This window comes from Urocampus carinirostris, chromosome 15 (assembly GCF_059441175.1).
Source record: "Urocampus carinirostris isolate Australia breed hairy pipefish chromosome 15, RoL_Ucar_1.0, whole genome shotgun sequence".
NCBI lineage: Eukaryota > Metazoa > Chordata > Actinopteri > Syngnathiformes > Syngnathidae > Urocampus > Urocampus carinirostris.
The window spans coordinates 7,641,895-7,665,525 of record NC_142363.1 but is presented as its reverse complement, the minus strand read 5'-3'; the positions used below and the strand labels follow the sequence as shown (position 1 = coordinate 7,665,525).

General features: G+C 40.5%; 1 protein-coding gene across 3 annotated transcripts in view; it reads right to left on the bottom strand.

The window, feature by feature from the left end:
* Positions 1-23,631, bottom strand: part of sntg2 (syntrophin, gamma 2) — a 59,390-nt gene that overhangs the window by 5,455 nt on the left and 30,304 nt on the right. For 2 of the 3 annotated variants that reach the window (XM_088354458.1, XM_088354459.1), the window contains exons 10-14: positions 17,435-17,564; positions 11,373-11,411; positions 9,919-10,035; positions 7,782-7,853; positions 4,976-5,185 (exon numbers count right to left, since the gene is read on the bottom strand). In XM_088354458.1, the coding sequence (XP_088210584.1) occupies positions 4,976-5,185; positions 7,782-7,853; positions 9,919-10,035; positions 11,373-11,411; positions 17,435-17,564 (568 nt within the window). The remainder of the gene's footprint in view (positions 1-4,975; positions 5,186-7,781; positions 7,854-9,918; positions 10,036-11,372; positions 11,412-17,434; positions 17,565-23,631) is intronic. The other variant, XM_088354460.1, reaches the window with a different exon arrangement.

Sequence of the window (23,631 nt, the reverse complement as noted above, 5' to 3'; positions counted from 1 at the left end):
AATCTCTTTCCAATAGAAAACCTAAAAGAGTATGTAAATCCCGACTACAGAATGCACGCGATTAAAAGCCCCATGCTCAGGTTTAAGCACAAAACTCAATTTTGTCTTTTACCACGAGATTAAAAGACGCAGGTATAAACCGCCATAAAATGACTGATTACAAAGACGAGCACATATTTACTACTGCAATAAAAGAAAACACGAATTATGGCTGCAACGTGTTAAATGTAAGCTATATTTCTACCGTGAATAGTGAAAGATTGCAACAAAGTCACAGAAGTTGTTTTTGTTGTGTCGTCATAGGCAGCTGCCGCAGCACAGAACCAAATTACATTTGCTTGTTCTCGTTCCTTGAGGATTACAGGAAACTGCGACATGACAATTACGCCGATAATACTAAAAAGTGTAGTGGTTTTCATAGACAACTTTTACAGCTGTTCAATCCAGATATATAGATTGAAGACTTGAGTGGTGGGTGAAAAAGTTCAAATACTGTGAGTATGTTGTAAATATTCGATAAAATATTGTTACACCTCCCGGTTTACGCCTGTTATTGCAGGAATTGAGTATAAAATAATCCCTCGTTAAATCGTGATTTATTTTTTGCGGTTTTGCTACCTCGCAGATTTTTATTGTTCATTGTGTTCTACATTCTGATTATCTATTCAGTCGTCTTTTCAGCCTGTGTCTGCCTGTGCGTCAGTCACGTTGCTGTCTAAGTTGTCCACATTTGTAAACAGCTTGACATACCTACACTACGTTTGAGCAAATTTGTTTTAATTTTGAGTTTCTCTAAAAGCCATTATGTCAACAAAACTCTGGACTGACAAAAGCACCAAAAGGCAGAGGGAGATGCTTTTTGTTTACCCAGGAGTGCCAACTTTTTGTCGCAGACAAAGGTGGACTTCGCGACATGCTGAAGGAAGTTGTTTTCCAATAACGTCTACATGATGATTAAAAATATCATCTGAAGTAAAAAGTGCATCGTGTCCTAAATTAATAGTGCATTATAGCAGAAAAACGGTCATTTAAGAGTATAATAGTTATTTGTTACAAAAACGTTCATATAGTACAGTACCTTCATTTGTTTGGACTGTTCTTTTCACCTTAACGTTTTACACAACATTTTTGAATACCACTAACGTCCACATAAAGGCGACAAAATATCGGAAATAAAAAACTGGCTCCGTCTCACGACTGAGTTGCGGTCTTTTTTATCCATCTCTCAACTCTTTGCCATGCTGGGCAAGTCTTTGGTGCAGCGGGAGAACGTCACTGAAACCTGGCTGCATGTATATGTTTTTCTCAATTTCTAACTTATATTGGTTTGTTCATGTTTGACATTTATTGTATTAACGCAGAACTTTTGCACTTTACTTGAACATGCTAGTGTTTTTCTCGATTTTTTTTTTTGTTTTGTTTGAGTCACTTGTAATGCTTTGTAGGTTATCTTTACGCATGTTTATCTTTTGTTTGGTTGATTATTTTAACACATGATTCTGTCCATATTTATTTAAATTGCAACGTTGTATTCAACCTAGCTTGCTTATGTATGTCTTTTGTTCAATTTCTCTTTACAGCAGGCCTGTTCTTGGTGCAATTTTTTAATTCTAATGAGTTCTGTAGATTGTTCCTATTTATTTGGGTTCAATGCTTCTTAAATCAGGTTGCTTTTGTGTGTGTTTTGATAAAAATAATTAAAATGTTGTCCTTTATTTGTCAGGTTACCACATCCTCCCCGTGTGGTGTTTGCATGTTCTCCCCGTCCCTGTGTGGGTTTCCTCCGTGCACTCCGGTTTCCTTCCACATTTCAAAAACTTGCATGTCAGGTTAATTGGCCGGTCCAAATTGTCCCTGGGTGTGAATGAGCAAGTGAGTTGTCTGTCTCTGTGCTCCAACACCCCCCGCGTCCCTACTGAGGATAAGGGGTCCAGATAATGGATGGATGGATATCTTTTATTTCTTATTTAGTTTGTGGTTTTGCCCCTCGATCATTTCCTTAGATTTTTCATTTTTAGACTATAACAATCAAACAATTAATAACAATTTTATATATCTTTTTTCTAGTTGACTTCCATGAATGTATTTAAGATTTAGTGGGCTGCAGTATATTTCTGCGTAATTAAGTGCGCACACTAGATCTCGTTGTCTGGCCTTTTAATCTGTGTCCCAGCGTTATTTTGTTTTTGAAATGCATTTATCATATTCATAAAAATATGCATATTATTTTAACCCCAAAATACAACAGGATAAAGTGATACCAAAACGTTGTATGCCATGCAATTTTCATATAGAAAAGTGTTGAAACTTTTACATCCCGAGTCCTCACAATTAAAATATTTTACTTAAAAAAAAAATACAATCGTGCTCGGTCCTGCAAATGTCACGACAAGCAGGTGACCCAAATGCGTAACGTTTGACTCAATGCTTTATTGAGGGATCGGGGAAGTCAGGGCGAGAGGCCGCGATCCGGGACTGGCTGGGCAGGAGTAGCGGGAAGCCCTCGCAAACGAGGCGTGGTCGGAGATCGGAACAAGTCGGGCAGCCAGGACGGGAGACAGAGCGTAGATCGGACATCAGAACAAGTCAGGTGACCGGAGAGGATCGAGAAGCCAGGGTCAGGGTATCGATACAGGAAATGGGGACGAAATCAGCAGGATACAAGGACAGGTCGGGAACAGAACGGGAGCCACAGTCAAAAAATGCTTGCCTTGCATGTGCAGAGGTTCGCTGACGGACTGACCAGGAAATTACGTGCTTAAATAGGAGGAGGACTAATTGGGGAACGAGCGGCAACTGAGGTTGAACGAGTAAGCGCAAATGAGGGCAATTGGCAAATCATGACAGCAAAGTCAAGTAAATTGGTCGGGGACGGCCCAACAAAAGTATGAAATTATGCGTCTGCTTCGGGCGCGGTTCTGCCAATCAAGTTAATTAATCGAGTTCGGTCGGGTCGAGTTTTCATACTTTGCGGTCAGGTCGGGTCGGGTCTGATTTTTTCGGTTCATTCTTCACCCTACTTCAGATGATATTTTGACGTACTCATGAGAAAATGAGTAGGGAAATGGAAATGTGGCGAAAAAATTGCTTTACCCTCCTTTAGCATGTGTAAAAGTCCTACTTTGTGGGTCAAAAGCGTTTTGTTGACATGATGGCTAATAGAAGAACTTGAAATTAAGAACAATTTGCGACTATGTAATGTAGGTTTGTCAAGTTGTCTGAGTACAACTTAGACCGCTACATCATTGAGGCGAAGGCAGACACAGGCAGAAAAGGGGCAGGGCGACTGCAGAGCAATGCACGAAGCAGCAAAACCGCAATATAGAGAAGGATTACTGTACAGTACTTTAGCTTGAGCTTGTCGATATGGTTTGTTCTTTTAATGTACAAAAATGTATAGTTGGTATATACAGGGAGTGCAGAATTATTAGGCATATCAGGTGATGTGCATCTCTGTAATGAGAAGGGGTGTGGTCTAATGACATCAACACCCTATATCAGGTGTGCATAATTATTAGGCAACTTCCTTTCCTTTGGCAAAATGGGTCAGAAGAGGGACTTGACAGGCTCTGAAAAGTCAAAAATAGTGAGATATCTTGCAGAGGGATGCAGCACTCTTAAAATTGCCAAGCTTCTGAAGCGTGATCATCGAACAATCAAGCGTTACATTCAAAATAGTCAACAGGGTCGCAAGAAGCGTGTAGAAAAACCAAGGCGCAAAATAACTGCCCGTGAACAGTCAAGCGTACAACTGCCAAGATGCCACTTGCCACCAGTTTTGCCATATTTCAGAGCTGCAACATCACTGGAGTGCCCAAAAGCACAAGGTGTGCAATACTCAGAGACATGGCCAAGGTAAGAAAGGCTGAAAAACGACCACCACTGAACAAGACACACAAGCTGAAACGTCAAGACTGGGCCAAGAAAAATCTCAAGACGGATTTTTCTAAGGTTTTATGGACTGATGAAATGAGAGTGAGTCTTGATGGGCCAGATGGATGGGCCCGTGGCTGGATCGGTAAAGGGCAGAGAGCTCCAGTCCGCCTCAGACGCCAGCAAGGTGGAGGTGGGGTACTGGTATGGGCTGGTATCATCAAAGATGAGCTTGTGGGGCCTTTTCGGGTTGAGGATGGACTCAAGCTCAACTCCCAGTCCTACTGCCAGTTTCTGGAAGACACCTTCTTCAAGCAGTGGTACAGGAAGAAGTCCGCATCCTTCAAGAAAAACATGATTTTCATGCAGGACAACGCTCCATCACACGCATCCAAGTACTCCACAGCGTGGCTGGCAAGAAAGGGTCTAAAAGAAGGAAAACTAATGACATGGCCTCCTTGTTCACCTGATCTGAACCCCATAGAGAACCTGTGGTCCCTCATCAAATGTGAGATTTACAAGGAGGGAAAACAGTACACCTCTCTGAACAGTGTCTGGGAGGCTGTGGTTGCTGCTGCACGCAATGTTGATCGTGAACAGATCAAAGCACTGACAGAATCCATGGATGGCAGGTTTTTGAGTGTCCTTGCAAAGAAAGGCGGCTATATTGGTCACTGATTTGCTTTTGTTTTGTTTTTGAATGTCAGAAATGTATATTTGTGAATGTTGAGCTGTTATATTGGTTTCCCTGATGAAAATAAATAATTGAAATGGGTATACATTTGTTTTTTGTTAAGTTGCCTAATAATTATGCACAGTAATAGTCACCTGCACACACAGATATCCTCCTAAAATAGCTAAAACTAAAAAAGCCCCACTCCAACTTCCAAAATATTCAGCTTTGATATTAATGAGACTTTTGGGTTCATTAAGAACATGGTTGTTGTTCAATAATAAAATTAATCCTCAAAAATACAACTTGCCTAATAATTCTGCACTCCCTGTATTGCCAATCGCAAAAAATGAAAGATAGCTGTATTACTGAAAAAAAGATGCGAACGGTCCTCCTACACCCTTTACTGACAGAATCTGACATACTCACTCGTACTCGTTCCACCTCCAAAAAAACAGCTCTTTGGAAAGATTTCTCCCAGAAAGCCAGGTCAGTGGCCAGCTCCACTCTGAAGGTGTGGCTCTGTCCATGGCCAATGAGAATGCTGAAGCACAGGGACTCGCTGTCCTGCTGCTCAAGGGACGGTTCGAGACCCAAGTGGAGCCGCGCCTGAAACCAGCAATCTTCTGCCTTCCAGAGCTGAACAAGCAACAATTAAGGGCACAATGAATTCTCTTCCGATTATTAAAAAAATACTGTATACACTACTCTTGAGAATATCCTGTTTGTTTCTGTTTTTAATATTTGAGACCTGCAAGAGAGATTGCATTGGATGACAGTTCGTCATTTCGAATATAATGCATTGTTTCATCGGGGGTTTCCAACGTGGTCCCAGGGGGCAACAGGGTGCCCCCTTAGGACAGCTGAGGTACCTGTTCTGAAAATAGTTCACCTATACTGGGTCCATGTGATTTTCTAGTAAAGTTTCCATTAAGCAACAGTGACATGAAAAGTCCCTGGTTCGAGACCAGTTGGAAACATGTTGGCCTGGAGAGGGATGGGTGCCACCAGGCTGTACTTGCCCAAAATCCCCCACAGGAAATGGGGGTTAAGGAATCCAACCAACCACATTGGTTGACCGAGTCTATTTAACCTTGCTTCCCATAATCAACCTGGAAATAACATTGTGATGACATAGTAATAACATAGTGCAGGGGTCCTCTAACGTGGTGCTTGTGGGCACCAGGGTGCCCCTTAAGAACAGCTGAGGTGCCCGCGTACTGGTTTTGAATATGCCTCACCAGTGCTGGATCATTGTGATTATTTAGTAAAACTATGTTTTAGTGGTTGACTCAGTCTATTTAACCCTGCTTCCAACAATTAACCTGGTAATAACAAGGTAATAACATAGGCCTTAAATAGTAATAACTTGATAAGTTAGCATATCTAATTAGCAGGTGCCCTTTGCACAATTTTGTAACAAAAAGTAGCTTTTGGCTTGAAAGAGGTTGGAGACCCCTGGTTTGGATCGTTTGATCGGCCAATGATTGTGCTGTTCTCTGATTTTCACACCTTTTAGAGCGAATCTGCTTTTAGTAAACAAGGAGATAGCATAAAGAGAAAAGGCTTAGAGATAGGTCAGGGGCTCTTATTTTAGAACAGTTTTGGACTTTAGCATTCTTAAGGCTTTTTTGTAGAGTCGTCATCTGGTTTCCATGCAAATTCAAAATGAATTAATGTTTTCTGTCCTTATTTTCAGTATCTACCATTGTCATATTGTGGTATGCTGGGAACACGGCCGCGGAAAAACAGAGAGTCATCATCACATGCCAGAAGATCATTGGCTACTCTCTGCTCAGTCTGGAAGACATTGCCAACTTGTGATACCGCAGAGGAGCCATCAACATTTTCAAGGACTCTTCTCACTCTGGCCGCCACCTTTCTGACCTGTGGCCATTTGGAAGCCCTACAGGTCCCTTAAAAAAGGACAAACCGACTCGGAGACAGTTTTACCTCTAGGGCCATCACCAACCTAAATGAAACTTTGAAAATATATATTTTGCGACTTATTTGGGATTTCCTTTTGCTGCTCAGTGTTATTGGACTACAGTACTTTATTGCACTGTTGTTCCGATGCATTATTCATTATAACTTAGGCAAGTCTCTAAACTCTTAGGCCAGTCTCTAAGCTTAATGTTGTATTTTTTCCAGTTTATCCCAACAGTCTTTTATCTTAAAAGTCTTTATTACTGTGGCAATATTTTGCCTGAAAAGTGCTTTACAAATAGAATTGATTTTATTTTATTTGGCATGTTTACCCAGGAGTGCCAACTCATTTCGTTACATAGAATGTTTCACCACTTTGATATCAATGCCAATAAATCAATTGAATTCAATTGAATTCATTATTTTTTATCAGGGGTTTCAAACTCGCTCAGGATGATTGTTTGAGGCACCCGCCTTGATATGAAAGTTAAAGGGACCGTGTGTATTATTTCACCCAGTAGATGTCACTGTATTCTGTCGTGTCACCGAAAATGAGTGCTTAAAACACCATGAAAGAAGAGAAAATATGGAGACTCAACATGACCTAAATGCACGTTACTACTTTTGGAAAGAAGAGAAAGAAGAAATGACAAAAAAGGAAAGATAAAAGGAAAAGAGAAAAAATAGGACAAAAGGTAAAATTAAAAGTAGAAAATGAAAAGAAAAAAAGACAAAAGAGAAAATTCAAAAAGAGAGAAAATTGCATTTTTTCCCGACATTCTCTTTTTTCTCTTAACTTTCTTTTTTTCTCTCCTTTCTTTGCTTTATTTTCCGCTACTTTTCTTTATACTACTGTTTTCACTTTTTGAGTTTTATTTTTTCTTCCCAATTATTCATTCCCTTTTCAAAGAAATATTTTTCCCTTATTTGTCTTTCTGTGACAAAGGCTTGGTAAAAATTCAAAGAAAAAAGGGGGTGCTTTTTGCTTACTTTCAGTCTCCGTAGTTTGTAGTCTTCCTTCAACTCATGTTTGGTTGCACTACACATTATACCTAATGGATAAAATATAAAACACTGCCCCTCTCAGGACCGTGCTGTTTTTGTAGAAAACCCCAATTGGTCCAACCTCAACCAGTTCCTAGCTTCAGCGGCCCCCAACTCATTTGAGTTTGAGACCCCTGTTTTAAATCTTAAAAAGTTACGAAATGTCAAATTCAAACAAAGTGACTTGTGTAGAACGCATCAAAATAACTTATTTAACTGGTTTGACATCACTAGGCTTCAATTGCACCCAATGCAGCAGACGTACCTTGTGGGCCTTGAAAAGCACCTCATAGAGGTTGTATGTCTTTTCCGCTTGACTCCAATCAGCAGTACTGAGCTGAGAAAAATTTAAAAAAGAGAATTGCAAACTTTTTCCATGGACATGAGAAGTTCTTGATGATTTTAGGAACTTTTCTTTGTATAATAAAGGAGCAATACCAGTTAAAAAGAAAGCTTCCTTTTTCAATGTCCACAAGACTTCACATTGACAAGTAAAATAAATTGAATAATTCAAGGTTACAGTACATTGAAACGTAAGGTATATCGCCATCAATGGCTGAAATGAGTCTATACCAGGGGCGGGCAAAGCATAAATTGGCCCATCAGGCTTTTTCATCTGGCCCGCCAAACGGAAATGTTTTGTATATATATATATATATATATATATATATATATATATATATATATATATATATATATATATATATATATATATGTAAGAATTTAATATACCAGAGCCATATCCCCCTCGTGGAAGGTGGCTAGAGTCAAGAACACATTCTCATTTTTGACTCTTTCTGGGAGATTGATACAAAGGAGGGGATTCCCAGCCCCCTTGCTCAACCTAACTGAGGTTTTGCACTTTATTGGGAGTCATTAGGTGACCAAATGATAATATGTATTATATCGTATTTTTTTTTAAAAAAGGACGCCTCGTGAATATGTGTTGATTTGGTGCCCCCTTTTTCCCTGCCATCCCCAAAATTAAACTACCTGGCTACATATTTCTTCCCTTGCAATTTTTTTCCCACGTATTTATTTCATTTATGATTTAGTGAAAAATAAACAACAACAACAACATCTGAACTAAAGTAATCCATTACGGTTTACTGATTGCAGTTTTGCCTCTTAACAGATTTTCATTGTGCATATACGCGACCTTCTGATTGGCTAAACAGAGGAAGATGCTTTCTTTCGCCAACAAACTTGGACTTCTTGACCCACTGAACTTGCTCTGGAGCCAAATGGTGGTCGATCGTTCTCCCTAGTGGTTCCCTTGCACTTTAAAAAAAACTTGATGGAAAAATATGTAGTTTCTGTAGGACATAACAAGAGGGTAAATGCAGTTTTCCATAATGTCCACATGATGGCAGCGAGTATCATGAAAAGTAAAGTGGATCGTGTTCTCAAACCACAGAGTTATAACGACAAGATTACGTTAAAATTATTAATTACTTCTTATGAATATTTGTAAAAAAGCATAGTTTTAGTTGTTAAACAGAAACTTGAGCCTGTAAATTGGGTTTGTTAATCAGTGACAGATAAAGAAAGAAAGAAAGAAAGACACAGACAGACAGACAGGTTTCTACTTTACAGGCGAAAAATGAGGGATAACTCTAAGTGATATAAAAAAATACACATAATGAAAATGTGTTCATTTGGTGCCACTCTTGTCTCCAGTGTCCCCAACATTCAAATAGCTGGCTACATTTTTCTTCACTTGCCATTTTTTTATGTAGTTATTGCATTCATTGATCAAGATATTTATCAAATTGAATGAAAAGAAAAACCCTACTTCTAAGCTAATCGAATTTCATTTGGAATTTTTCAATGCATTTTTCCTAAAGTAATGCTTTAAAATTCTAAATTATTTATTGATTTGCCTTCATTCTGAGCGTGTCTCAACCAATTGGATTAAATGGTTTATCTATAGAAAAGAAAAAGAAGAAATACAACATGTACTTGTTAATGTCTGTATATTCATAAAAGTATATCTTTGCTGCTATTATAAAAAAATACTTCTCTCCTTTTTTGTCATTTTTTTATAGAATGTAGAGAAAAAATACCAAAAATATAGAGATTTTTGAAATGCAAGCAATGGTGTGAGAATAAATGGATAGGACCACATTAAATTTTTGTCTCAGATTTGAGACTATATCGGTTGATAGAATAGATGAAATCTCAATTTTCCTCCCGACCTTTCAGCAACCATTTTTAAGCAATTTCGGCCTGCGGCTCAAAAATTTTGCCCACTCCTGGTCTACATAGTATATTTCTCTGTGTTGGTTAGTGTTATGTGCTCATTAATCTATATAAAACCCATTTTAAAAAATGCAATTCACTTACATGATGTGTTAATAAGAAGTATATCACAAATGCAATATTGATTGAATAAGGAATACCGGTGGATTTCTGAAGATATGAAAATATTGGCCTCTCATTGCGAGGAACTTTAAAGTTGTTTTTGGAGTAGGAGCCTTGCCTTCAGATTTTGTGCAAGCCCAGCCCATGTGAATAATCTGTAGATGGGAAAGAGAACAAACCACGTATTCACTCAAACTCCAAGTATCAGACAATTATCATTTGGATTATTCACATATTTGCTCCTGATGATGGAAAGCAGAACTTGCATTCTGTTCTTTCTCTCTTTCATCTCCCTGGCTTGCCCTCACCTTATTATTGACCCCCCTATTTCTACTAGTCATTAGGTGACCAAACTCACCCAATTATCACCCCTAATTCTGAGTGCCAAGCACGGAGGTAATGGGTACTAATGGTGTAAGCAGGGCCGTAGCCCAGAAAGCGCTCATGACGCTCACTGCGTAGGGCATCAAGTGCCCAGGAGGGCACCAAAAGAAATCAGGGTTGCGAAGAAAAAAAAAGTGTTAGAAGTGTTGATAATATCCGCTAATATGGTTAAACAATACAAACACAGCATAAACCAAATTTCCTGAGAAAAGGAGTAAATCTGCTTTGTGCCCCAGCCTATCTCCGGTCTCATGGTGCCCCCCACCTTTCCCAGAGGTATGTTCGATTATACTTCATTCGCAATTTGGTGAACACCAGTGGGAACATGGCCTCGAAACGGCAACAAGAAAAATAAACGAGATGGTGCTCATGTGTCGCTTTCCGGTAGTCAATGTTAAAATAAACAAGCTCATTATTGTACTGTATTTCCACACCCATTTGCCGCACTGTTTTAAATGGCGCACTCTCCTTGGTTGGAATTGCTTTTTGTCGGCTCATATGGCGCACTGGCCTACTGGATGCGACCGCTCCGGCGCACTGGCCTATTAGATGTGAGTCTCACGCGACTGCTTTTAATACCAAAACAAATGTGCGTATTTGGAAAAAAAAAGGCATCCAATCGGCCAGCAACGGCCCTGGGTGTAAGTCTCAGGTATGACTCTACCGCGGCGCGAGCCTGTGACCTTCCAGCCTTGGTACCACGCCCAGCCCTAAAGCCACCTTTTTTGGTCACTCAGTCTCGGGATCGGTTTTCCACGTCATGGTTACGCCATGGTAAATGCTCACAATAACTTGAATTCTATTTCTTTAATATCATCTTATTTTCTTATTGGTGTAATTTTTATGTTTTTTAAATTTTATTACATTTTGTGACAAGAAAGAAGTATTTTAGAGCTATTTAAGGTATAGACGATTTTAGGAGGCCTGGAACAAATTCCTTGATTTCAATTATTTTTCAATAGAGAAAATTATTTAGAGATACTGTACATTCTAGATACCAACAAGTGAATCCCGTATGTAGAGGGGCCACTGTATTTTTAAATATTGGTTAATTCAAAATAGGAAATATGGAATTATTGTGAATCTATGAACAAGTCGAGTTTCATACCTGATTGTCTTTAGGGCTGTATTTATTTGCCAGCTCCATCTGGGGGAAAAAACAAAAGATTTGTCTGTAACAAAGACAATCTTTAGAAATATGTTATATACCTTATCTTCCGCACGGTAAGGCGCACCCCTGTAAAATATTATTTTTTCATACGTAAGACGCTACCGTGTGTATAACCAATGATAATAATGCAATAATTGATCAGGTGATACAGTAAGTGTCACTGACCATAATGGCAAAGCCTTGTAAACAACGGGAATCAAACCCGAGTAGTGGCAGTGAGAGCGCCGACACTTTGCTGCTAGACCAACAGTTGAATAGATTACATAGAAAAAGGTATTAGAGCTCATCATATTATCTCCGTTTATTTACGGTGCCAGAAACACTGATTTGCATAGTGCATTCTGAGAGGTCAAACAGTCTCTCCATTCTCCACTTGTGCGTAAATAATGTTGCGGTTTATTATGTATATGCACGTAAAGGAGCTTATATAGTAATTTGTTGAAAGACTTTTTGTTTTCTCCATTTTGTAACAGTCGTTGGTGAAGGAGTGATGAGACTGTTTGACCAATCAGAATGCCAATGCAAATTAGTGTGTCGAGCACCGTGAGTAAAACAAAAGCGTCATAAAGTTCTAATGCCTTTTCTTGTGTCATATGTACCACTGGAAATATTTATTGATGAATCAATATTTCCACGAATACTTAACATAACTCATATCTAAAATTACTGTATGCATTTCCAATTGTACCCGCTGCCGAATCAGGCCCTCAGCCCTGGTCCAATCTTGGTGTTTTTATTTTTATTTTTTATTCAATTGTCTGTCCACATCCCATTTTAAAATATACAAAAAAATATACATTGTTTTAGGAATCACTCTCTCTCGTCTTGTGGGCTCATTGAAATCGTGCGCAAGCTTTTACTTTGCCACGCAAACTCAAGTTTGCTCCAGTGCTTATTCAAACGTTGTTTTATCCGCGTGCATTACTTTGTAATCAATACTTGAATAGACCACAACGAAACTCAATTTTGCTTCCGTTTTTAAATATGCGCACATGTGTGCTAGTTTCTGTTATTGTAGGTGACTGCAGCAGAGGGCACCCGCACTGTACTGTGCAGTGCGCCCTCTGAACGTGTTAAAAACAGAAATACGATCAATTCAAAGATGGCACCTTTTAACACGATGTGACCTCTGGTTGTCCCCCCGCTTAAAAAGTGTTCTCTCAGCTCTACACGATTCTCGCAGGCCACCCATTTTGACTTCAAAATGGCAAAATTCACCGTAAGGTGAGAGATATCCATGTCCGATCACAACTTTCTTTTAAGCTTTTCCAGAGGAACAATAGAAAACAGCAGGCACATTGTATTCAACTATATGCCTTCCAAAGAAGGAACACACAAGATAGCAGGGGGCGGTGAGTAGCTGTATTAACAAAGGTCAATCAAGAAAAAGACCAGCTCCTCCAATTGCTCCACACAATTACAACTTGATTGGCAGTCTAGATATTGCATTCCACAGTCACTATTAGGTGAAGCGAATGCAAATTAATTGCATGTTTAATAAGAAAAGCAGCTGCAGGATCAGCATACGAGTACATATGACTGCATTCCTACATCAGCGGGTTAATCTAAGTCAAATAAGAGGAAATCAGTCAGGAGTGCAAATGCTGAATGACGCTTTAGGACCCATTAATTAGCCACAAGATTATGTCAGTATAAGGGGCAAACTTCCATCGTAACTGAACAGATTCATATTAGTGTCACACTGTGCAAAAACGCCTCAGCATGTAGAATGCAATGGTATGGAAAAGACACACAGTGAATTAGAGCATATATATTTTTTGTTAGTAAATTTGAACAGTTGAATACAGAGAATAAAGTTTTGCCACAAAAACTAAACATGTTCATTATCATAGATGACAACACGATCCTGCACTCAGGATCCAGTTTCTTTGTAGGTTAACTCTCTTTGGATCACTCTCTCTTCTCTCCTATATCTCACTGGACCTTACCTTATTTGGTCACTTACTTGCGGGTTTAACTTTCTTTTCTTGATTTCCCTCCTATCACAACTTTCAATTGTCACTATTCAAGCACTCTGTCTCACTGACTATGTGTTAGTTATTTGCCTTTCTTTTATTTCGTCCATCCATCCATTATCTGCACCGCTTATCCTCAGCAGGGTCACGGGGGAGCTGGAGCCTATCTCAGCTATCTTCAGGCAGTGGGCAGGGGACACCTTGAACTGGTTGCCAGCCAGTTACAGAACACACAGGGACAGACATCTCACTTGCTCATTCACACCTAGGGACAATTTTAGACTGCCCAATTAACCTGTTATGCATGTTTTTGGAATGTGGCAGGAAGCCGGAGTGCCCAGAGGAAACCCACGCAAGCACGGGAAGAACATACAAACTCCGCCAGTTTGTTGTGTTCCATACCACGTTCCAAGCACTCTTGTCTCAGCCTTTTTTTTGTGTGTACTGAACCCTTGGGTTTACTGGAACAACAACCACTCGCCTGCATCTTGGACCACGATTGTTGCCATGTCCAGATTCAGATTCAGATTTACTTTATTGTCATTCGTGTACACGTGTATACAGAACGAAATGTCGATACATCTGACCCGCACAGTTTCCTTGAGCGTCAGCCGGGATAGATAAGATTACCTGACTTTCCGTGTACTGAACCCTTGCATGGCTTTCCGAATAACGAGCACCGCTTGACAAACTCTTGGACTGTCTCTTTCACTGTTTGGGCTTACTGGAACACCAACCCTCGCCTGTACCTTGGACAACAATAGTTGCCTCACCACCTGATTTTCCGTTTACTGAACTCTGCCAGTTAGAGCACTGTGTTTCTGAACTTTGCTTCCTGACCACCCCAAGTGGGTTCTTGACACATTTTCAAACATAAGAATGGGTATTGAATAGAAAAAGATAGAAAATGTTTGCTGGGGGTTTAAAAATGGACAAAAATGTTTTTGGAGCCTTTAAAAGGAGGCATAGAATAGTATTCTCATTGGAAATTACATACAGAAAAATTGTATAATTTGGTTTTAGCTGTATTGATCCATCCGTCCATTATCTGTACCACTTATCCTCAGTAGGGTCGCAGGTGTGCTGGAGCCCGTCACAGCCATTTTCGGGCAGTTCGCAAGGGACACCCTGAACCGGTTGCCAGCCAGTGGCAGGTCACACAGAGACAGACAACTCAATTGTACATACACACCCAGGGACAATTTGGACAGGCCAATTAACATGACATGCATGTCTTTTGAATGCTAAAGGAAAACGGAGTGCGCGGAGGAAACCCATGCAAGCAGGAGGGTGAACATGCAAATTAGGGTTAGCCATGACCTCAGATCTGTGCTCATGCTGCTTTAATCATACATCCTAGCTTATTGGCATCTCACAACATACTGTCTCTCTGGAAATGAGGGTCACCTTTAGTGTCCCTAGTCAACTCCTAACACAAGCCCATTGGTTCCTACCAATATTCCCACATTTCCCTCTTTAATTGAGTTACCCACATTTATTTTAACAACATAAATAATAACATCAATAACTGTTTTTTAAATATGACAAGTTATTACAAGTCCATTCTCACTGGTCTTCTGATCATGCGTCCTGATCGAGTCAAAGTAGGAGTTTTCTGGATGGCCACTGATATGGAATCGGTTTCTCCTAATACTTCCTGAGGACATCTAAATTTTGTTGGACCATGGTGTCTGGGCTGGCCTTGTGATGACCCAAAGTTGCACTGTGTTCTTTACCCAGACTCTCTGTCCTAGTTGAAGCTCCTGTCTCTGCTGTGCATGGTGTCTTTGGTTGAAACAGGATTCCTGCTTCACCATCATTTGTTGTTCTTTCTCACTGAAAGCTTAGAGTTTGGACCAGCTCGGTTCCAAGTTCTCTTGACTGACGGGCATAACACGCTACAGTGGGCATTTGCACGTCACACTGGGTATTTGTATATTGTATTCTTTTGGCTTTATTATTGTACTGTTCTCAGCTCAGGGATGCTGCTGGAAATGTGAATTTCCCTTCGGGGATGAATAAAGTATCTATCTATCTATCTATCTATCTATCTATTGGCTGTGTCCATCCACCACCGTGTTGCAGTGCAATTTGTAGAGGAGCACAACAACCTTTTGCGTTTTTCTCATACAGCTGATTGAGGTCATGCTGCCACTCAACCAAAATTCAGTACTGTAGACGTCCTTGGAAGATTTCATGACTGTAGGGATTTCTGGCTTGTTCTGTCGCAAAGTTCCTACAATAGTAAGACCCTTCTCCAGGATATGCTTTGGAAGAGGCACACCGGTGAAGAAGTCAACCGACAATAAATAATATATTTTATTTTATCAAATACAATAATGTTTAGCTACCTGACTATACTAGCTAATCCAAAATAAGCCAACTTTGGAGTTAGCTAAGTAGGTCTTTCTTTGTTCCTGATATAACCAGCTCGGTAGCTTAGATGTTAGGGCGCCCGCTCCGAGACTGGGAGGTCGCTGGTTCAAGCCTCGGCCGAGTCATACCTAAGACTTACAACATTGGTACTCATTGCCTACCGGCTTGGCGCTCGGCATAAAGGGTTGGATTGGGGGGTTTGGTCACCTAATGACTAAAATGGCTGCGCCCTGTTTGGCTGCGGCTGCATCGACCCGTACAGTTAAACTGTATCGACATTTCTTTCTGTGTGCACAGTTACAAAGAATGACAATAAAAGTAAATTCTCTTCTATCGGTGTGTGTTTGTCTTAGCTAACGATACCGTTAGCTAACTGGAAAGTAGGCTAATTTGATAATATATTATACTCTCAATGAAAAATATTTCAGTTCATAAAATAATACTTAATACTAATAATAATACTTACATGTGTAAAATTGCCCCAACTCAGTGGTAAAACTGGTGAAAATCGGATGTATGTATGGGACAGTACATGTATAGTTGACAGTTAGTGTTGCTAAGTTAGATAGGGTTATAGAAAATGTCACAGGAAATGCTTGGGGGGGGGGTAATTTTGACCCCACTCATGGAAGAGTGGAGTAGTAACACAAAAACTGCAATTTCCTAAATTTAGTGGGAAAAAAAATAAAAAATACTTATGGCATCATGTCATAAACATGTTTATGAGAAATACCTGGAATATGACAATATTGGGGGCACCACGGCGGCGCAGTGGTTAGCGCGTGAGTGGCACAGTTCTGAGGTCGTGGGAACCTCCTGCGTGGGTTCAATTCCAGCTACCGGCCTTACTGTGCGGAGTTTGTATGTTCTCCCCGTGCCTGCGTGGGTTTCCTCCGGGCACTCCGTTTCCTCCCACGTTCCAAAGACATGCATTTCAGGTGAATTGGCCGACCCAAATGGTCCCTAGGTGTGACTGAGCGAGTGAGTTGTCTGTCCCCGTGTGCCCTGTGATTGGCTGGCAACCAGTTCAGGGTGTCCCCTGCCCACTGCCCGGAGATGGCTGGGATGCCCCGCCCCCGCCCCCCGCGACCCTAATAAGGATAAGCGGTACAGCTGATGAGATGAGATGACAATATTGGGACTTTTTTTTCAAAGATTTTGAAGAATAACAACCCATGGGGTCATTTTTTACACCATTCATGCATCCAAGGGTTACGTTAGGACTGTTCTGTGCATCTGCACTTTATCATCTTTAATGTTTGTGCATGGGAGAGTGGGGAAACTTAGATTCCTTGTATGTTAAGCACATCTGGAAAATTGACAAACAAATTGACTTGGACTTTGAATAAGTCACGGTTAAATTGTGTGTGTAACCACACTTTATTTTACGAGGTGAATTATGAGTTTTTTATAAAAATCCCCCCAAAATATTTAAGCGCTCCAAAAACAACATGAACTTAACACAAATACAAATGTCAACTCTTCAAATGTATTCGTAATTGATTATTTTAAAAAATGATGTATTGACCACCTAAAAGTGTTAGCTATTACTGAACCTAATCCTGTATACTGATTTTTGAAACTTTGCCTTTTAACTTCTGTTTTCCTGCACAAACACTCTTTTTTATATCTATAAAAAATACTTACATTCTCCAGGGTCAAGTCACTGATCTTTCTTGATATTGCTTGGAGCCAGTCTGTGGTCTCTGCAGTACTACAAAATTGGAGAATATTGGGCCTAGTTCCATTTACTGAAGAGACTTCAAAACAATTGGACCTGGAGAAATCAGAATTTAAGAGAAGAAATGGAGTAGACTGAAAGCATGATGGTATGGGTGAATATACAAAGATAGGTTGTTACGCCTGTCATGTTGCATGAGATGGAACATCAATGAAGAGCGACTTCTTGTCTCTTTGATACAGAGTCCTAAAAATCCAGCAGTCATTGGCATATGGAAATATCAATGATCAATTCCCAAATCATATTTCTAATCTACACCTAAACTCTCGTATAAAGCCTAAGAGCCTTTTCAATCTCATCTCATCTCTCATCTCATTAGCCGTACCGCTTATCCTCATTAGGGTCGCGGGGGGCTGGAGCCCATCCCAGCCATCTACGGGCAGTGGGCAGGGGACACCCTGAACTGGTTGCCAGCCAATCGCAGGGCACACAGGGACAGACAACTCATTCGCTCATTCACACCTAGGGACAATTTGGACCGGCCAATTCACCTGAAATGCATGTTTTTGGAACGTGGGAGGAAACCGGAGTGCCCGGAGGAAACCCACGCAAGCACGGGGAGAACATACAAACTCCGCACAGGAAGTCTGGAGCTGGATATGAACCCACGACAGGTTCCCATGACATGAACTGTGCCGCACAAGCGCTAACCACTGCGCCGCCGTGCTGCTCTTTTCAATCTCGTTTTGAGAATAGTTTACAGTAAACTAGAATTAACATTGATGAATAATACTCCAGGGCAGCATGGCGGCGCAGTGGTTAGCGCGTGTGAGGCACAGTTCTGAGGTCATGAGATCGAAACCCCCTGTGTGGAGTTTGCATGTTCTCCCCGTGCTTGCGTGGGTTTCCTCCGGGCACTCCGGTTTACTCCCACATTCCAAAAACATGCATGTCAGGTTAATTGGCCGGTCCGAATTGTCCCTAGGTGTGAATGAGCGAGCGAATTTTCTGTCCCTGTGTGCACTTCAACTGGCTGGAAAGCAGTTCAGGGTGGCCCCTACCCACTGCCCGAAGATAGCTGGGATGGGCTCCAGCACCCCCGCGACCCTACTGAGGATAAGCGGTGCAGAAAATGAATGAATGAATAATACTCCTTCATGATTATACATTATCTGATAGTACTTCCTTTTTTGCCTATAAGGACACAATTCCTGTCAAGTCTTGCCAAGAAAACATCTTTTATTTCCAGTTCTTGCAAAACATTCCATTTTTGCAGGGGTAAATTTATAGAATTAAATTAGAATTGTCTTTGTTGTCATTGATTTGAACGTTCTGAAACATTGTGTGCAACCAGATTAGACATGACACTTCAGGGTAAAATGTGGAATAAATACTTTGAAGAGAAAAATATAAAAGACTACAGACTATCAGGATAAATAGGCAAAAAGATAATTAATTGCAATGTAGTGCTTAAAAACTGGCTTAAGTTATAATAATGTGAATAAGGCTGTGAAAAAGAATAGTACATTCTAACAATTCTGCAATGAAAATAAGTGCAATAATCTTTAGCAGCTGCAATTGAAAAAATAAAAAATAAAAATTCACAAGGTATATATATTACCAGTTTTCTGCAATAGTACATATTTTTTCCAAGTTCCATTTAGCAGCAACAAAAAGACAAAACACCCATAGATTTAATAGCAGTAAGAAGTACTTATTGTATAAAGGTTAAACATCAATTTTAATGCATCCACATCGAAAAGTGATATGTTTTATTCTGCTTGCTTACAATAAAGAATGTAGTTCTCTTTTTACTGTTGGACACCTACAAAAGAGATTTCGTAGAATTTGAATTAGAATAGTCTTTATTTCTATTTATTTGTTTATGCCAGTGTTGGTTTGTCAATGTGACGATTACTGTTGTCTGTCATTTGGAGTACTATGCACTGTTTACATCCTTTTCACTATTGTACAATGTTCTTTGATCACCACACCCTTTAAAGAGGATCAGCTTTTTGTCAACAATTAGATTTAATACAAAGAAGAACTAAGGGGAGGACCGGTAGAACATATTGGATTTTTTTTACATCTTGAGGCTTTTTGTACAGACCTCCCCTGTTCTCTTTGCAAGTTCAAAATACATTTATGTCTTCTGTTCTTACTTTGAGCATCTACTAAACTTTAAACTTATTGAGAAGCATTTGAACTTTATCATTTAAAGTGGATCTGCTTTTTGTAACCAATAAGATTTTATATAAAGAAGAACTAAGGGGAAGATCTGTAGAACAGATTGGGCTTTTCACGTCTTGAGGCTTTTTGTACAGTCCTCCCCTGTTCTCTTTGCAAATTCAAAATACATTTACTGTATGTCTTCTCTCTTGAGCGTCTACTAAACTATAAACTGATTAAAAGCATTTGGACTTAATGATTCTTTTTAAGTAAAATATTTCAGCCAACAAAATTTACACTAAAATATTAATATAACATTACTTTGTCTCCCCACACACATTACTTTGAATTATTATAGCTACTAATGCCACTTGATGAGAATCAGTGATATATTATCCCTAGCCAAGACACGTGTGCCATTCAGTATTGGGTCACTTGGAACTATTAAGAAGTGACATATTTTCACATATTGAATACACTTTCTGCAATATCTATGCGTCAGTATCATGAGTACATATAACAATATATGTTATTATAGTTATTAAAAACAAACAAACTGCTGTATTGATTGATTGATGGATTGATGGATTGATAAAGTCAAGCTCTAATCTCTCCAATGCTACTTTTGGACATATGGCATATGTTTACCAGAGCAGTTTAATGTGATTGTAATTGGCACCTCCACCTAAGAGATGTATTCGTTCCCGGAGCCAGCTCGTATCTAAAATTTCACATATCTCGAACAAATGTTTTCCATAAAAAAATAACTATGAAACAAGTAATTCGTTCCGGCCTTCCAAAAGCATCCAAGTTAACCTAAATAGCTATAAAAACACATACAGTATTGCTTCACTAAAAACTAAACATAAAAAGACAGTCATAAGAAAAATATAAATATATTAACTTAATAAGTGAATGTGAATCTATTACGAGCACTTACCATGGAGTAAGTCTGCAGTTGGTAACAGAGGTGTATGCGTGGTGCTGGAGTAAGGGAGAATGGGTTCGCGGGGAGTGAGGGAGCGCAAGCAACTGTTGATGATGAGTAACGCTTACTGTACACTTAAAATTAAAGTGACTGTGACTTTAAATGAACCTAAACTAATTTTATTTCCACTAATTACATTTTTTTCTTTCTTTTTTTTCCTTTTTCCTGGTTCATTTTATCTTACTGATCTCATAGCTAAGGTAGCAAAGCTACAAAATGGAGATGCAATTCAATAAAAAAAACACTACACAAGACCAAAGGATCAAATATGTTTTTCATGAAAGGAAAGGCACATACTGACATTGACAAGCAGATGCTGGACATGAGCTTTTTCTAACACTAGACCCTCTCTTGATAAGTTCTGGAAATTTTGATATTCTCTAATTTGTCAGGAGAGATTTTTGCTAAAAAGACATCTCATATCTCATATAAAAGTAACTTTTACGTAGAGTGGGCACTGTATATCGGTTATTGGTATTGGTCTCAAAAGCATGATTTTATTGGTTATCGGTACAGGTACAGAAAAAACATTACTGTGCATCACAAACTACAACACATGTTCCTCAAAAAATCAGTTAAGTTCTAATATAGAGAGATAAAAAAAATAGCTTTTTAAAGCAAACCAATAGTAAGCCTTTCTATTACATCATGACATTGAAGTAAAGCTACTCATAATGCAGAGAGGGGTGTGTATAAAAATCAAATGCTCGGTCACACCTACGAACTCGAGAGGGAGAACTGTGCTGACCTTTTAAGCTGTTTATGACCATGCATCGATATTGGCGTTAACAAGTGTGCCTGCTGAGCCAACACCAGCACTTGCTGAACCGTGCCCGTCAAAGGTGAAATCAGGGCTCGTAGAGGTGCTTGAAATCCTTGAAAATGCTTAAATTTTAATGTTGGGTTTTCGAAGTCAGAAAAATGCTTGAATTTTGGCTGAAATGCTTGGATAAAATATTATGCACCAAATTATTTTGTAATTAGTAATTCTACATGGGGCAGCACAGCGGCGCAGTGGTTAGCTCGTGTGCGGCACAGATCTGAGGTCATGAGATCAAACCTTCTGTGTGGAGTTTGCATGTTCTCCCTGTGCTTGCGTGGGTTTCCTCTCGGCACTCCAGTTACCTCCCACATTCCAAAAACAGGCATGTCAGGTTAATTGGCCGGTCCAAATTGTCCCTAGGTGTGAATGAGCGAGCGAGTTGTCTGTCTCTGTGTGCCCTGCAACTGGCTGGCAACCAGTTCAGGGTGTCCCCTACCCATTGCCCGAAGATAGCTGGGATGGGCTCCAGCACCCCCGCGACCCTACTGAGGATAAGCGGTGCAGATAATGGATGGATAGATGGTGGATGATTCTACATGTTTTTCAGGGGATCAAGAAATGTAAACTATAATATTCCCAGAAATTTTAAAATACCAAACGATTTGAACTTTTCACACACTGAACAGATTTGAAGTCGAACACAACACAAAATCCCCCAAAATGCAAAACAACAAAAACAAAATTAGAAATGCTTAGAAATAACTGTTTAGTGCAATACGTAATTGATAATATATTATATATATATATATATATATATATATATATATATATATATATATATATATATATATATATATATATTTACCAATATATTAACAATTCAACCAATCTAGACACAGATCCTCTGCAAAACTAACCAACAAATATAAATTAAAATAAGTAAAACAAAAGAAAAACAGCAGCAGTCTCTAAAATCGACAGATTTGATACACTTTGTTTCTGAGCAGTCAATACCATTCCAATTAGTCCAAATTTGGCTCATTTTTCTGCTTATGATACATACAGTACTTTTTTCATTTTTTTGTCTTCCGTGTTGAACTCAATTACTACCCAAGACCTATAGAGCTCTTTCCATTTTTAATAAACAAGTGTGATGTAGCCAAGCTGCGTGGGCATTGTCCAAGTTGAATGGTGTCATGGTCGCCGTGGCGACCGGTCTGCCCCGCCCCCTGGGCACCAGCTGAAGCAGATCAGCTAATTGCGTGGCTGCTACTTAAGGTTGGGTTGTGGGTATTGCGGGCGTTGGCTCATTACACATTGTCCGTTCTGTTATGCCTTGTCCTGTTTAGTTGAGTCGGAAAAAACCTGTGTTTGCACGTTTTTGTTAAAGCCTGTTTGTTCTGTCTTGTCCCTGAGTTTTGGACAACTTTTATTTTGGTAAATAAAGGTTTTGATCGTCACGCAATTGAGTTCTCCCTTCCTACCTCCTGCCTCCGTTCTGGTCCGGTCCCACCTCGTGACAGAATGAGCCAACCAGAAATGAACTCAGCGAACGATCCCAGCGCGATTTGGGGAGAGCTGGAGGACGCCGTTTGGCAAGCACCCATTGAGGTAACCTTCCCTGCCCGTTCGAACCACGGCCCCGCCCATCGTGGCCAATGCTGCGCCTCAACTCCGCGGCCTGCCAGTCCGACTCCGCGGCCTGCCAGTCCGACTCCCCGGCCTGCCAGTCCAACTCCCCGGCCTGCCAGTCCGGCTCCGACTCCCCGGCCTGCCAGTCTGGCTCCGACTCCCCGGCCTGCCAGTCCGACTACGACTACGCTGCCTGCCAGTCCGACTCCGACTACGCTGCCTGCCAGTCCGACTCCGACTCCGCTGCCTGACAGTCCGACTCCGCCTGTCCTGTTTTCGCCTGTCCGACTCTCTGGCCTGCCTGGTCGACTCTCCGGCCTGCCTGGTCGACTCTCCGGCCTGCCTGGTCGACTCTCCGGCCTGCCTGGTCGACTCTCCGGCCTGCCTGGTCGACTCTCCGGCCTGCCTGGTCGACTCTCCGGCCTGCCTGGTCGACTCTCCGGCCTGCCTGTCCGACTCTCCGGCCTGCCTGTCCGACTCTCCGGCCTGCCTGTCCGACTCTCCGGCCTGCCTGTCTGACTCCCCTGCCTGTCAGTCCGACTCCCCTGCCTGCCCTGAGTCTGCCTGTCCTGTTTTTGCCTGTTTGCCTGTACCAATTTTGTCAGGTTCTG